This window comes from Heterocephalus glaber, unplaced genomic scaffold, assembly GCF_053883595.1.
Source record: "Heterocephalus glaber isolate CG9 unplaced genomic scaffold, H.glaber_assembly_v1.0 deba00001463, whole genome shotgun sequence".
Taxonomy (NCBI): Eukaryota; Metazoa; Chordata; class Mammalia; order Rodentia; family Bathyergidae; genus Heterocephalus; species Heterocephalus glaber.
In genome coordinates, this window is record NW_028258310.1 from 3,525,274 (window position 1) to 3,541,345 (window position 16,072).

The 16,072-nt window shown below is 36.6% G+C and overlaps 1 protein-coding gene across 1 annotated transcript; it reads right to left on the reverse strand.

Annotated features, from left to right (window-relative positions):
- Positions 1 to 10,192: 10,192 nt before the first annotated feature.
- LOC101714409 (ras-related protein Rap-1b) lies at positions 10,193 to 11,142 on the reverse strand. Its single transcript, XM_004854464.4, has one exon. It carries the CDS (start codon positions 11,111 to 11,113, stop codon positions 10,553 to 10,555), a length of 561 nt encoding a protein of 186 aa, XP_004854521.2. The 5' UTR covers positions 11,114 to 11,142; the 3' UTR covers positions 10,193 to 10,552.
- Positions 11,143 to 16,072: the final 4,930 nt, after the last annotated feature.

Here is a 16,072-nt window from a genome sequence, read left to right on the forward strand (position 1 = left end):
TACGGTTTTAGCTGACAGTTTGCAATCATATGTCAACAATTTACCAAATTTAACTCATTAGAACTCAAATATGCAAAGAAAAAAAAAGTACCGTATTTTATCTTAAACTATGTAAACATTCAAACACATACATATGTCCTGTCCACTCATCCCCATCATCTCCCACCTAAGGTTAAGTGGGAAAAAAACACCAGTGGCAGATCCTGTGTACAGTGGAATTTATCTTGGTCATGCAAGCCACATGTACACAAGGTCTTTTGAGTAAGAGTGAATTTCTCTGAAATGCTTCCATACACTACTTTGCCTTGTGATGGTGTTAGACATAGGATTGGAATATGTGGCTTGGGACTTTCCAGGAGCAGAGAGAAGTTAGAGTCCTTGTGTCCAAACTTTCTGTCTCTTGTCCTTGTGCTGCTCATCTTGAAGATGTTCACAACTAAATTCTGTGGCTAGAGTAGCTTAAGATCTCCAGTGCAGTCCAGGGTCATTAGCACTCTCTGGTGTTCTGACTTCATTCAGGTGCCTGCTCTTCTTACAGACTTCTGTGAGGTGTGGCTGTGATTTCTGTGGGCCCCAGCTTGGTTATTCTCTCAGTTGCTCATGAAAGAGAGTCACTTTTATCCCACATCCGCAATCCCTCTAGCCTCTTCAGTCACACTCTGCTTCTACTCGTACTGTCTATACAGCTTAGGAGTCAGAAAGGTTAGGGAAAGCTGAATGTGAAAGACTCCCTGTGCCTGCGGTTAGTGTATTGGGTTGATGGGATTTCTCCTTGATTGAGGTAGGAAAGGCTCCCTGTAGAGTTTCACATGCAAATAAAGGCAAAAAAAGACCACCTGAAAAAGTCCTTTTGTCTTAGTTACTTTTTTTGTCACTGAGACAAAATACTTGACACCCACAACTTAAAGGAAGAAACTTTTATTTGGGGTCATGGTTTGATCTACAGGCAGCTGATTCCGAAGCAGAACAGCAAAGTAGAGAGGAGAATAGCAGAGGCAAAGCTGCTTATGTAATGCTGGCCATGAAGCACAGAGAGAAGGGAGCAGCCAAGGAGGAAAATACACCCCATCAGCCATGCTTCCAGTGATGCCTCCTCCAATCAAGTCCCTTCTCATTCCAATTCTAGTATATGTGCTGTGGAATTGAGCACATGGTCCCTCCTCATATCAGCAAGTTAGCTGTGGAAACCCCATGGCCCAGTCTGATTCCAAAACCTCCAACTTTGAGTCACGAGGGTCTTGAGGGTCATATAGATAAAAATCACAACATTTTTCAATGTATCTATTGTGCCTCATTTTCTCCAAGATGAGCACTAGAGAAGAAAACTCAAAAGACACAACTATGACTACATAACTGGCTTTTCTGCGCCTCTCTTATGTTGCTTCACACAAATCTCTCTCCTTCAAAAGAACAACTTTAAAACATTTATCTACATTTTTCTTCTCTATTCTCACTGAGCCTCCAAATGTCAGGAATATCTTCTCTCCATACTCTATGTAATAGTCAGGTAAAGCAATGCGGATTGCTATAATGACCACTCAAAAATCTTGGTTAAAAAATGCAGTACAAATTACTCTCCTTCACACCACAGTCCAGTGTGAACCAATGGATATGTTAGGGGTTGAGATACTGTGATTCCCAGAGTGATTTAGAGCTTCAGGACCCTTCTATCTCCTATCTCCACTATCTTCTAAGATATCTGAGTTCCCCCACTGGGAACTGTAGCTGAGAATGAAAAAGAAGAGTTCTTGGAGGAGTGTACATGGTTGGGGGACCGGGATCAAAAGTAACAGCTATCACTGTGTCCTTATTCCAAACTGCAAGGAAGCCTGGGAAATTCCATCCTCCTGGGGACTCAGGAGCAATACAGAACAGCAATATGCCTTAAAGAACTGTTTCTGCCACAATCTACTACTCAGTCTAATAACTGAGCCTACCAACATTCATAGTCAATATTGGAATGGTGGAAATTCTAAATATCCATGCTTAAACAATGAATTTCTATGGCAGAATATAAATATTTTCAATTTTATTTCTTGTTTTTCCTTTTTTTCTTGTTATTCCTTTTATTTCTTGTTTTGGTTTTGGTTTTCACAGTGCTGAGGAATGAACCCAAGCCCTTGTCCATATTTGAAAAGTATCAACTGAGCTACATGCCTCAGGCTCAGCCCCCTACTAATCTCCCTCAGGAATATAGATGTCTACTGTGCGCCAAATTGAAGATTTGATACACAAGCAAGAGGAAATTTTTTTAATAATTTAAAATTATTACCCCATTAAAATATATTTTAATTGTTTTAGTGAACTTTTCCCAATACAAATATGAACATGAAGATGTAATAGACCATAGACAAGGCAAATTGAGAAAAGATAAACACCATGATCTAGGGACTATTTAGCCAAAGGCTGGCTTTGCAAGCCTGGGACTTGTATGATGGCCTAGGGGCCTGCACTCAGAACCATGCTTGGTTATGCATTCTGCATCTTGAAATTCTTAACAATTACCAACATGGAGCATCACATTTCTATTTTGCACCAGGTCCCACAAGCTATGCAGCCAGTTCTGCCATATGCGATCTTGCCAAAGATAATGAGGTAGACAGAGAAGGAATGTGCCTTTGAACTCCACTCTGAGAAGCCCTTTTCATCTCTTAGCGATTCCTCAGAGGTCTCTGCATGGTGGAATTAAGTGGATGCTCTGCTACCCACTTTTATTCATCTGCAACATGGGCTTTATGCATATTCCGTTTAAGAATGAATTCTGCTAAAAATAAGTAGAAAGCCACTAGGATACAAAATACCTCACCATCTTAAACTATAACAAAAACCCAGCATTGGTCCAATGGAAAGACATCTAAAACTTGGTCTCAGAACACTTGAGTTTATTTCCTAATTAGTTTGTATCTATTACCTTTTAATTATTGGACTTAGAACAGGACATAACTTCTCTGAGCACTGATTTATTTATCTGCCATATTAAGATAATAATGAACTTGGTATGAATATTGTATGCAATAATGTATATGTGAAACTTTAAAACTAAGAAATTCCTTTGTAAATTAATAGAGTAGTCCATAAATGTATTTTAAATAAGTTTTTGCTTCCAAATATATTCTTTTAAAAATATAAAATGGACATGAAATTGAGATTAGATATATAGATGTGAAAAACAGTGCATATTTTATTCCACACTTCCTGGCTATTTGTTGGTGATATGCCTTTATGGTACATGTTATTAATAACACAGTGCTGTCAACTCAGTAAAAATATTAAATTAGCAAAGTATCAAATGTGGTTTTCCAAAAAGTATTAATTAAATGGCATTTAGTACTTAAAAATGCTTAGAAACATCATTTCTGTTTCCTGAGGATCCTGAGCCCTGCACCTCAGGATATCACCCCCAGATGTTTTGGATGCATCCTTGCTGCAGAGAAGAACTTCTTAGCAAGTGAACTCTTAATTAATTCCAGAGTCTCACAGTGCTGTATGGTCTCCCACCCTGCTAGTGAAAAAAGGACAAATCTTATTGGCTTCTCTTCCTTGTTGCTGATCCTTGAGCCATAACAACACAGCAAAGGGAAAGTCTTATACTGGGAAAAACAATCTCTTCTCTAGAGTAGCATACCATTGTTCCTTTTTCAATGGATCCCATCCCAGTTTTTGAAGTTCTTCCCATTTCAGAAGACTCTTCACAAACACAAAGCAATTTTACATTCCTTACTGTTATGGCTTGTATCTAGATGTCTCCTCAAAACCTCAAGCCTTCATAGGTAAGGCTTCTCAGAGGTGGCTGGATCTAGAGTATGTGATGCTGGGATTAAGGATGTATGATTACTAAATCAGTCCCCTGATTGGTTTGATACCACCCTAATCCTGGTAGCCTAGATACAATATAAAAGGGCCAGAAAGACACTGTTAATGTCCCTTGGTTTCGTGCCTTGCTACCTTCTGCCCATCATCAATGATTTTTTCCTCTTCGATGCCTGTCTGCCATGCCACCCTGCCTAGAAGCCAGCCAGTTATGAACTGAAACCTCTACAAACTCTGAGTTTAATAAACCTCTCCTCCCTTAACTTGTGGGTGTTGGATATTTTGTCCTAGCAATGAGAAAAGTAACTAAGACACTTACTTACAGTTTGTAAGGGAAGAAGAATGGCTAAAGTTACACAAAGGAGTTTGAATGGGAAAAGGAATATCTTCCAAAGAGACAAGAAAACCAGTTGGAAACTGATCCAAAGCCTTGAACCTCTTTTCTTGTCCCAGTGCCCTGTAGTCTGGTGGTTCAGTTGTCCTGGCCTTTGATGCACATGTCAAATTTCCTGTGGACTAGGGATAGAATGAATTACAGATAGGAGAGAGAAAACCTTCATTTTGTCATAAGAGTTATATTGTGTAGTCAACATATATAAATTTCTGACTTTTAAAATGTCGTGCTTCTGGGAGACCTGGGTTGTCATTTGCTATGGTGACTTAGTATTAAAGTATGCCCAGAAGGTCACTGGTAGGAAAGTTGAAGCAATGACAATAGTAATAATAATCTAACATTTTAAAGGTTACATTATACTTATTAGATTAAGAGTTGTTACATGAATTAAAGCTTCATGTCAAGCTGTAAATTTAAGAATTATTATCATTATTATTCTGAAAATCTCCTAATGAGAAAATAGAAGCTCAGAGAGGTTAATGGGCTTGTCCAAAGCTGCACAGTTCATGCATGATAAAAGTCATGACCTGTGCACAGGATTCCTGGAAATCAGAGTCCATGATTTTAGTCTTTTCTGTACTGCTGCTCTCAGAGTAGACAAGCAGTGCCAATACAGGAGCTATAAAAAGATAAAAAGGCTAGTACATTTGCAATCCCAACTTTAAATTTATTCTTATTCCTACAAAAGAGCAAATGGACTTTCAATTTTCAGGTGAATTTGATCTGTGACTAGAGCCAGAGAAAATTAATCACTCCTGCCCACTGGCCTCATGTTTGCTAATTTCTTACATCGTTTTGAAGCTGTTCAAAGCTATGCTAGTCAGAGAAAGCATTACTCCTGGTGGGGTGGGGGTGATTTTCCTAATTCTTCCTTCTTCAAAATGGCTAGTGCTGCTTTTATGATTTGAATTTATATGCTGTCCCTGCAAATCCACCAGAGGCCTTTTACCTCCAAGGTACTCCTTTCATAATAAAGTCTATTCATGCAATCACAAGAGTGTGTAGCTCGAGGATTAAGCATAAATTATACTTATTCACACTTTGTTCACATTGTCATTAGCATAGAAGAGTTCATCTTTTACAGAGTTAATAAGAAACTCTACTACATTTATCTTTTGGTGTCTTGGATTAAAATATAAAACGACAGCTTTAAACTATTATGACTCTCAGAGTGTAATAAACATGTTAAGATAAAAATACTAGTTCTTCATCACAGTCTCTAACTCATCAAATTTTCAAATGAAAATTCCCCAGGAAACTATAACCCTAAAAACAGGGACAATATCGATCTCTTTCGCCTCTGCCACCTACCTCAGCACGTGGCACCACAGTTGACAGATAATCACCACAGTTTTGGACCAATAAACACAGAGATACACCTCTGGCATTCTTCCTCCACAGCCCCTTTCTTATATTCTGAGACTGGCATTGTCCATTCATACAGAAGAAATTACCAGCAGTGATTGGCTTTACTTTACAAAATCTTACAAAACCAATTTGTAATTTGAAATCTCAGTTCAATCAAATCTTTCCATCAGCAAGTATCATGGATTAGCTGTTAGAAACAATATGCTGAGCCAAGTTACATGTGGTTCTGACCTGAGGATTGTTTATCATAGCTATGGGGCTTTGTTCTGTTTGTCCTCCCTTCGGTTCTGACATGCTTTGACCAACAATCACCTGCCTTTATAGATTGTCTGGATACTGGTTTAAAAATGGGAAGTTTTAGCAAATTTGGAATTGGAAGAATGATGCTAAAGAAAATAACTGGATTTTAATGTCAAGCTACTTTGTATCCATAATTTTTCTTCTTAAGCCTTTCATTTTTACTTTTTATAAACTCCACAGTTCATTTAGTTTCTTCCATTTCATTAACATGGCAGAGAAATACAAACATTCCTAAGGAACTTTTTCTAAGCAGATACTGACAGAGAAGAAAGGTCACAGATGAAACTTTTCTTGTTCCTCTTTAGCCCCTCTTATAGTCCTCTCTTTATTTCTTTTAGGCCTTGGGTCTATTTCTAAGGCTTTTACTTAAGCTTTTAGCTTTAAGTAATCTAATGTTTTTTTTATTTGAACTCCACATTACACATTGTTAATACCACCCAAATGTTTTCAGCATTCTTGTTACCATGGCTTTCGTACTGAGCTTGTGTGCATTAATAATGGTAGAATTTCATTTGAATAGCTTCACAATTTGGTGCACCTACAATAAAAACAAGCAAATTGACACCCTGCCAGGAGTAGCCAGAGGAGATTTTAGAAGAGATTTCATAATGACATTGTTGTCATATTGCATGCTTGTAAATAATTCATTAAGTCAACTACCCTTTTGTTTTAAGCAAACACAAGCAGATGCCTTTTAAATTGGATGCAGACAACAGTCTTCAGGAAGACATTATTGTAATATGACACTTAAAAAGAATAACGTATTTGTTTTATTGATTTTTGCAGAAGAGATACACAGTGATTACTTCTGTTACCCATTTTATCTTACTCATGGGCTTTGTCCTCTGCTCTTATGATTTGATACGTATGTGAACATGTGTGAAATTTCATTGTTGCCAGCAAGAGTGTGGGAAAGTAATGAGATCAATTCCCAATCAATCAAGTAAATCCAGGTAATATGTCTAGTCATAGCTTCCTGTACATCTGTGACACTAGCACCACAGTCAGAATCGTGGTGATTTCTTGATTTATAAACATCAATGCCACCAGATTTTTAAGGGAAATGGAATAATTTCAAAGCATAAGCATCTCTATCATATTTAAAATATTTATATGTTACTGTCTTTCAGATCGAACAGTGTACATGTAAGAGTCAAATAAAGTTTGAAGCCAAAATTCATTGTTTATATTTTCTAAAAAGTAAAATTGCCTGTTGCAAGACATTTTATTTCATAGATTCTTTCATTCATTTATTGATAATCTGGGAAATCTCTAATTTACTTCCTGAAATGGTCATTAGAAAATTTGTATCGAATAAACTGACATATGCTGACTATCGTAATGCTTCACAATCTTATTTGGACATTAGAATAACATGTTGGAGATTTCACAAAGTAAATGTGCCCTGCTCCCAAGGTTTAAATATAATTGATCCAAATGGAACACAGACAATATATTCTAACAATATATTCCTTCCCATATATTTCTTATGTGTAGCCAGGTTGAGAACTACTGCCATTGTCTATTGACTGGATGGTCTCACAGACTGAGAATAGTCATCATAACTAGAAAACTTGGAATGCATTTGAAGCTACTCATTGACACACAGTGGATCATAATTATTATCACAATAAAGTTACGTATAAAATTACATAATGGTAGAATTGGAAGAGAATTTGAAAATAATACTTCTCCATGGTATAGATGAATAGAAATCCCCCCAAAATGGAATGCTACTTAGTGTTAGTCCAAATTAATATACCTCAGAATTATTTTCCAGTGTTCATTCTATTTTGGATATAGATTGTCCAAAGTGAAATATTGGGTTCAATCCAAAGAGGTGTAGAGAAAGCAATCCATCCAGAGGCTTAGAAATAAGAACACAAATCTAGATGACAGATAACAGAGAGAAAAAATCTTGAGATTGGAAGACCGCAGGTCTTCTACAACAGTCAATGCTGAACAACATGGAAGCAAGAACTTAAGATAGAATCTTGACAAAAGAATTCAGAGTTTAGGTCAAAAGTTTGGGAACAGTCACAGAACTACAGAAATAACGATAGAGAAGTTGAAGCTGCTTCTTAGAATAGTGAATGGCACACTTCCTGTCTGAGGTCAGATGCTATTCAACTTGGGCAATCTTGGGCTATCAATGGCAGGATGATGTGTCTACCTAGAGTCAGAGATGAGGTAGGGGAAGCTGAGAGTGAGCACAGCTCAATAGGAACTTTGATTCCTAATAAACTCCTTTGGGGACACCCTAGTAAAGGGAAACCCTAACCAGATGTTCTGATTATCACAATTAGTGAATGGATTGGAATATTAGAGTAGGGTTTACTGGTTCTCCCATAGTGATGAAAATGAGTGCCAGATGACTCCCCTGACCTAGATAGCTAAGAAAACATTGCCCTGTCCCTGTTTTCTGTTCCCATCCATAAAAATAATTTTGGAAAAATCCCCAAATGTGAAAAGATTTAACACTGTCTCTTCCGATGCTATTAGGATACTCACTTCAATAAGAGTATTACCTTGTATTATTATAGAGATGAGATGCTCTTAGTTTTCTTGGTATTCTTAAACGAAAATACTATCTCTTTCAATTTGAAATACTTTATAGTGTATATATTGCTTTTTAAAAAATAAAAGTCATAAGAATAAAATATTCTGGGTGGATTGATAGGAATGAAATAAAGGATAACCAGACTTATTTATGTATTGTTTTATTCATTAAGTTTATTGGTATATTTTAGGTATGGAATACAATGACATTCATCATTGGGAATTTGGACCTTTACATGATATATCTTGGTTCTTATTTTTTCCCATTCCTCTGCCCTCCCTTCAACCCCTCCACCCCTCCCTATTTACAAAGACTTTGTTTCCATTTTTTCCCTTTCTCATATTTATTCTTTTCCCTTCTTTCCTTTCCCCTATCCCTTCCAATTCTGCTTCCCCTTTACAACTTTTCTTCAAATATAACATTTTATATTATACATTTTGACCCTTATTTACACATTCAGTTTCTCACACCAAAGAAACTATTTAGTATTTACACATTTCACTTAAGAGTGTGGGCTCAGTGTTATCCATTTAGCTATAAATGTCTCTAGTTTCTCATTCTTTATGGCTGAGTAGTACTCCATTTTATAAAAATACCACATCTTTATCCAGTCTCCAGTTGATGGGGAATTGGGCTGTATCCAAGTTTTACCTATTACAAACTATGTTGCTATGAACATGGGTACACATATATCGCTGTGGCATGATTCTTTTAATTCTTTTGGGAAGATACCCAGAAGGGGAATAGCTGGGTCAAACGGGACCTCTAATCCTAGTTTTTTGAGATATCTCCATATTGATTTCCACAGTGGTTGCATGAGGCTGCATTTCCACCAACAATGGAGAAGGGTTCCTTTCTCCCCACAACCCCACCAGCATTTGTTGTTGGTTGATTTCTTTTTTTTTATATACAAAATTGAACCACTTTAATTAAGGCTTTTAGTTTACATTTGGCCACCTCAAAGTAGTTGTAACATTAGGTTGGTCAATTTAAATACTGTGGCTCCCTGTTGGGTAGACACACAATCTTTACACCCAAACATTAATGCATACAAAGCAACAAGGCATTGTTAAATAAAACAGCAATAGTTACTGCAAATTAGGCCTTGTGACCAGTTACACATGATTAAAATTACTTCCCACATTCACATCCACAGTACTCGTCCACCATTTAACATCTCAATCAAAACGTTACACATGTGAAACAATCACTAACAGGCAAAAATACTAAACCTGTATATTTGGTATTGCAAATACACTTATGCATGAGCAAGCAAGGGATTCACAGTGAGAATCTACAGCTGCAGAAGCCTGAAAATGATTTACAAAAATTGTTAAATCATTAAAAAATTGTTTGAAAATATACATTTCTTGTTGTAGACCCCCACTGTACACACAACTATAAACATTGTTCCCTATGTAAACAAAAAAGGAAACATAATAAGGGAATTTGAAAAGTCTGGACATTTCCTTCCCAACAGATATTAAAGGCAACGTCTTTAATCTAAGACATTATACTGAAAGGACTATCATAGTTTAAAGACAAGATCACGGTCTCCACAAGTTTTTGAAAAATTAAAAAATTACATAGCTGTGTTAACAAAGCGCTTTTTTGTACAATACAATGACAATGACCTTGATTTTAAAAAAATTACAATAAGCTACAAGTATCAAAGAAGCAAAGTTATCTGGAACAGTCTATATAGGAGCTCTTTGGATTTTCTTTTATTATGCTAAAATAGTGGTGCTTCTAGGATTTACATTATTGTACTCTCCAATACAAAGTATGAGGTGTGTTAAAGTATACAGTACACCATTTTCATACATGTACAACATTGGTGGATGAAGAAATGTCTCTTAGCAGTAATACTGGATGTAGCCTCTGGTTTTACCAGCTGCATACTCTAGGGCTATTATATAAGTAAAAATCTCTCTTGTGATACTGGAAAGTGATTAGAGTGTGCAAACTGATATAGTAGCTTTCATCTGCCTCTTAAAGTGTACCACCACAGGAAAGTCCATTTAAGATGTTGGTAGGTTTAACAAAGTTGGAATGCTGGCACTGTTGAATTGGGCAACAGTTCTTCAGACCTGGCTCAGAGCTACAATGCATTTAGTATATTAAAGCAGCTGACATGATGACTTTTTGAGGGCCTTCCCAGGCACTGAAGTTTTTCTGTTAATTTGCTGCACTAGGTCATAAAAGATCTCATTAACATTTATTTTTGATTTTGCAGAAGATTCTAAGAATGCACAGTTGTTCCACTGTCTTGCTAGATTTTGACCTTGTTCCTTTCCTATGACTCTTTCATCTTCCAAGTCACATTTATTACCAACCAGAATCATTGGAACATCATCAGTGTCTTTAACTTGAAGAATCTGTTCTCTCAGATCTTGTAAATCATTAAATGTGGACTGTGCTGTGATGGAATAAACTAAAGCAAATAAATAAACTTGTCCATTTTTCATGTACAAATCTCTCACTGCTGTAAATTGTTCCGTTCCTGCAGTATCCAAAGTTTCAAGCATACACTGGTGTGCATCTACTTCAACTTGCTTTCTATAAGAATCTTCTATTGTAGGATCATACTTTTCAACAAAAATTCCTTGAACAAACTGTACAGTCAGAGCAGACTTTCCAAAGCCTCCTGAGCCAAGAATGACTAGCTTATACTGACGCATGATGCCAACTTGTCAAATTGAGTACCTCTCATGCTTTCACCGGCTCGCCGCAGCCAGCGTTATCCCGCGCTCCCCCCGGGTCATTGCTCCCGGCGCTGCCGCTGCGGCGTTCCTGCCGCTGCCGCTGCCCTTCGCTCTGGCTGATTTTTTGGTTGATTTCTTGATAGCAGCCATTCTTTCTGGAGTGAGGTGGAATCTCAGTGTTGTTTTCATCTGCATCTCTTGAATGATCAGTGATGTTGAACACTTTTTCGTATGTTTATTTGCTGCTCTTATTTCTTTGTCTGAGAAATGTTTTTTCATTGCAGATGCCCATTTTTGAATTGAGTCTTTAAATGTAGGTTTTCTGATTTTTTTAAAAGTTCTTTGCATATCAGATAGTAGTCCTTTTCTGAGGAGCAACTGGTAAAAATTTTTTCCCACATTGTCGGCTGTCTCTTAGCTCTGTTGATGGTTTTTCTTGCAGTGCAGAAGCTTTTTAATAAGATGAGATCCCAGTGGTTGATTCTTTGTGCTAGTTCACATGCTATTGAGGTTTTGTTCATAAAGTCATTTCAACATCACTGGTCATTCAAGAGATGCAAATGAAAACAAAATTGAGATTCCACTTCACTCCAGAAAGAATGGCTGCTATCATGAAATCAACCAATAACAAATGCTGGCGGGGCTGTGGGGAAAGAGGAACCTTGCTCCACTGCTGGTGGGAGTGTAGACTGGTGCAAGCACTGTGGAAATCAGTATGGAGATTCCTCAAAGAACTAGGACTGGAAGTCCCATTTGATCCTGCTATTCCAGTTCTGGGGATCTTCTCCAAAGAATTAAAATATTCATACCACAGTGATATATGTGCACCCATGTTCATAGCAGCACAGTTTGTAATAGCTAAAACTTGGAAACAGTCCAAATGCCCATCAACTGGAGACTGGATAAAGAAAATGTGGGTTTTTTTTAAATAAAATGGAGTACTACTCAGCCATAAAAAATGAGAAATTAGAGACATTTATAGCTAAGTGGATGCACATTGAGGCAATACTCTTAAGTGAAATAAATAGGACACACATGTATAAATACCAAATAGTTTCTCTACTGTGAGAAACTGAAAGTGTAAATAAGGACTAAAATGTATAATAGGTAATGTGAAATAGGAAGAAAAGGGGCAAAGGGGAAGGAAGTGGGAGGGCTAGGGGAAAGGATAGAAGGGAATGGGATTAATATGAGAAAATGGAAAAATAGGAACAAAATCTTTGTAAATAGGGAGGAATGGAGGGGTTGAAGGGAGGGCTGGGCAAGGGTGAAAAAGAAGAACCAAGAGAGACTATGTAAAGGTGCAAATTTCCAATGATGAATGTCATTATATTGTATACCTAAAATGTACCAATGATTAGAATGAATAATCGATAATGCAAATAGGAAGAAAAGGTCCAAAGGGGTAGGAGTAGTGGGAGAGGCAGGGGAAAGGAAAGAAGGGAAGGGAAAAATGATGAGAAATGGAAAAAATGGAAATAAAGTCTTTGTAAATAGGGAAGGATGGAGGGCATGAAGGGAGGGCTAGGAATGGGGAGAAAATAAGAACCAAGATGCATTATGTAAAGGTACAATTCCCAATGAGAAATGTAATTGTGTTGTACACCTACAATGTACCAATAAAAGAATTTAATATAGTGAAAAAAAGTTAAAAAAAAAAGATGAATTGTCTGAGTACATCTGGAGTTGTTTCTGCATCTTCTTATCTATTTCACTCGTCTGCAGGTCTGTTTCTTTTCCAGTACCATGCTGTTTTTATCATGGTGGCTTTGTAGTATTGTATCATGTTGGGGATTATACCTCTGTCATGTTTTTGTTGCCTAGCAGTGCTTTTGCTATTCTAGGTCTCTTCTTCCAAATGAATTTTTGGATTGTTTTCTCTAGTTCTGTGAAATATACTGTTGGGAATTCAATTGGAATTGCACTGAATCTATTTAGCAGTTTTGGGAGCATGGCCATTTTTACTATATTAGTTCTTCCTACCCAGAAACAAGGAATGTCTTTCTATTTTCTTATATCCTCTTCAGTCTCTTTTTTCAGAGTACTGTACTTTTCAAGGTAGAGGTCTTTTACTTCCTTCATTAGATTGATTCCTAGATATTTCATTTTTTTGGATGCTATTGTTAAAGGAATTTTTTCCCTAGTTTTTCTCTCAGTGAGTATGTCGTTTGTGTACAAGGCTATTGATTTTTGAGTGTTGACCTTGTATCCAGATACTCTGCTGAATCTGTCAATTAAGTCTAGGAGTCTTTTAGCAGAGTTTTTTGGGTCTTTTATGTAGAGCATCATATCATGAGCAAATAATGACAGTTTAAATGCTTCCTTTCCTTTTTTTGTTTCTTTTATTTCTTTCTCTTGTCTAACTGCTGAGGCTAATGTTTCCAGAACTATATTGAACAGGAGTGGTTGTAGTGGACATCTTTATCTTGTTCCTGATTTTAATGTGAAAGGCTTTAGCTTTTGACCATTTAGCATGACGTTGGCTGTTGGTTTTTTACAGGTAGCCTTTTCAAGTTTAGATAAAGACCATCTATTCCAATTTTCTGTAGGGTTTTTATCGTGAATGGCTGTTGGATTTTGTCAAATGCTTTTTCTGCATCTAGTAAAATGATCACATGGTTTTTGTCCTTGACTCTGTTAATACAGTGTATTACATTTATTGGTTTACATATAACCATCCTTGCATCCCTGGGGTGCATCCTACTTGGTCAGGGTATGTGATCTTGATGATCCTCTGTATTCTGTTTGCCAGTATTTTATTGAGGATTTTTGCATCTAAATTTATTAGGGAGATTGGCCTGTAGTTTTATTTTTGGTTAGGTCTTTTTCAGCATTTGGAATCAAAGTAATGCTTGCTTCCTGGAATGAATTTGAGAGTATTGCTTCCCTTTCAATTTCATTAAAGAGTTTGAGAAGTAGTGGCATTAGCTCTTCCCTAAATGTCTTGTAGAATTCAGCTGTGAAGCCATCAGGACTCGGGCTTTTCTTTGATGGTAAAATGTTAATTACATTTTCAATTTCACTGATTGAAATTGGGGTGTTTAGAATTTTTATATCTTCTTCATTCAACTTTGGTAATTTATATGTATCTAGGAATTTGACCATTTCTTCTGTGTTTTCCATCTTATTGGAGTACAGGTTCTTGAAGTAGGTATTGATGAGCCTCTGGATTTCTGTTGGATCTGTTGTGATTTCATCATTTTCACTCCTAATTGCATGGATTTGAGCCTTTTCTTTCCATTTTTTTGATAAGGTTGGCTAAGGGTTTGTCAATTTTATTTATTCTTTCTAAGAGCCAACTCTTTGATTCATTGATTTTTTTGTATCATTCTCTTAGTCTCCATTACATTGATTTCTGCTCTGATCTTTACAATTTCCTCTCTTGTATGAGATCTGGGCTTGTCTTGATCTTTTTTGTAGGAGATTGAGGTTCAGCATTAGGTTGTTTATTTGAGCTTGTTCTGTTTTCCTCTTATGGGCATTCACTGCTATGAATTTCCCTCATAGAACTGCTTTTGCTGTGTCCCATAAATTCCTGTATGTTGTATTGATATGATCATTTAATTGTAGAAACTGTCTAATTTCTTCTTTAATTTCCTCTGGGACCCATTGGTTGTTCAGGAGAGTGTCATTCAATTTTCATGTGTTTGTGAAGTTCTTGTGGTTTTTTATGCTGTTGATCTCCAATTTTATTGCACTATGGTCTGATAATATATAGGGGATAAGTGCAATGTCTTTGCATCTATTTAAACAAGTTCTATGAGCTAGTGTGTGATCTATTTTGGAGAATGACCCATGTGTAACTGAAAAGAATGTGTATTTTGATTTTGTGGGGTGGAATACTCTGTAGACATCTGTTAAGTCCATTTGTTCAAAAGTTTGGTTCAGTTCTAGCGTTTCATTGATTTTCTGTCTAAATGATCTGTCTACTTGAGACAGTGGGGTATTGAGGTCCCCCACTACAATTGTATTAGTGCTTATTTGGTTTTTCATGTCCATTAATATTTGTTTTATACAATTGGGTGCACTAATGTTTGGTGCATATATATTTATGATTGTCATCTCTTCCTCTTTGATTGCTTCCTTTACAAAGATGTAGTGATCTTCTTTATCTCTCTTAGTTAGTGTTGGTTTGAAATCTACCTTTTCTTCAAGTAAGATAGCTATCCCTGCTTTTTTCTGGGTTCCTGTCAGATGGAGAACTGTTTTCCATCCTTTTACTTTCAGTCTATGAATTTCTCTCTTAATTAAGTGTGTTTCTTGTATACAGAATATTTTTGGATTTTGTTTCCTAATCCATTCTGCTACTTTATTTCTTTTGATTGGTGAATTGAGGCCATTAACATTGATGTTTAGAACTGATATATATTGACTTATCCTTGTCATGATATTACCTGTTGTTGGCTCTTTTGTTTTTTATTTTTTCCCCACTTTTCCTTTAATTTCTTTCCTTGCCTGATGGCTTCACTCTGTTGGGCCCCAAGGAGTTGTGACCCTCATTTTGTTTTGTTTTGTTTTGTTTTGGTACCAGGGATCGAACTCAGGTCCTGTGCCTGCAAGGTAAGTGGCAGAAGTACTGAGCTAAATTCCTGGCCCTGTCATTGATTTTTTTTTTTCTAGGATATTGTTTAGAATTGTTTGGAGTGCTGGTTTGGAATTCATGAAGTTTCTCAGGTGTTCTTTGCTGTGGAAGTATCTTATTTCTCCATTGATTTTGAAAGATAGTTTGGCAAGATATAACAATCTAGGTTTGAAGTTTTTTTCTTTTAGGGCTTGAAATTCTTTACTCCAGGCTCTCCTTGACCTGAAGGTTTGTGTTGAAAAGTCTGCTGTGATTCTGATGGTCTTTCCTTTGTATGTGATGTTTCTTTTCTCTAACTGCTTGTAGTATTTTGTTCTTCTGTTGGGTTTCTGGGATCTTGTTTATTATATGTT

Excerpts from the sequence above, each read along its gene's own strand:
- LOC101714409 (XM_004854464.4), bottom strand. The coding sequence starts at position 11,113 with ATGCGTCAGTATAAGCTAGTCATTCTTGGCTCAGGAGGCTTTGGAAAG.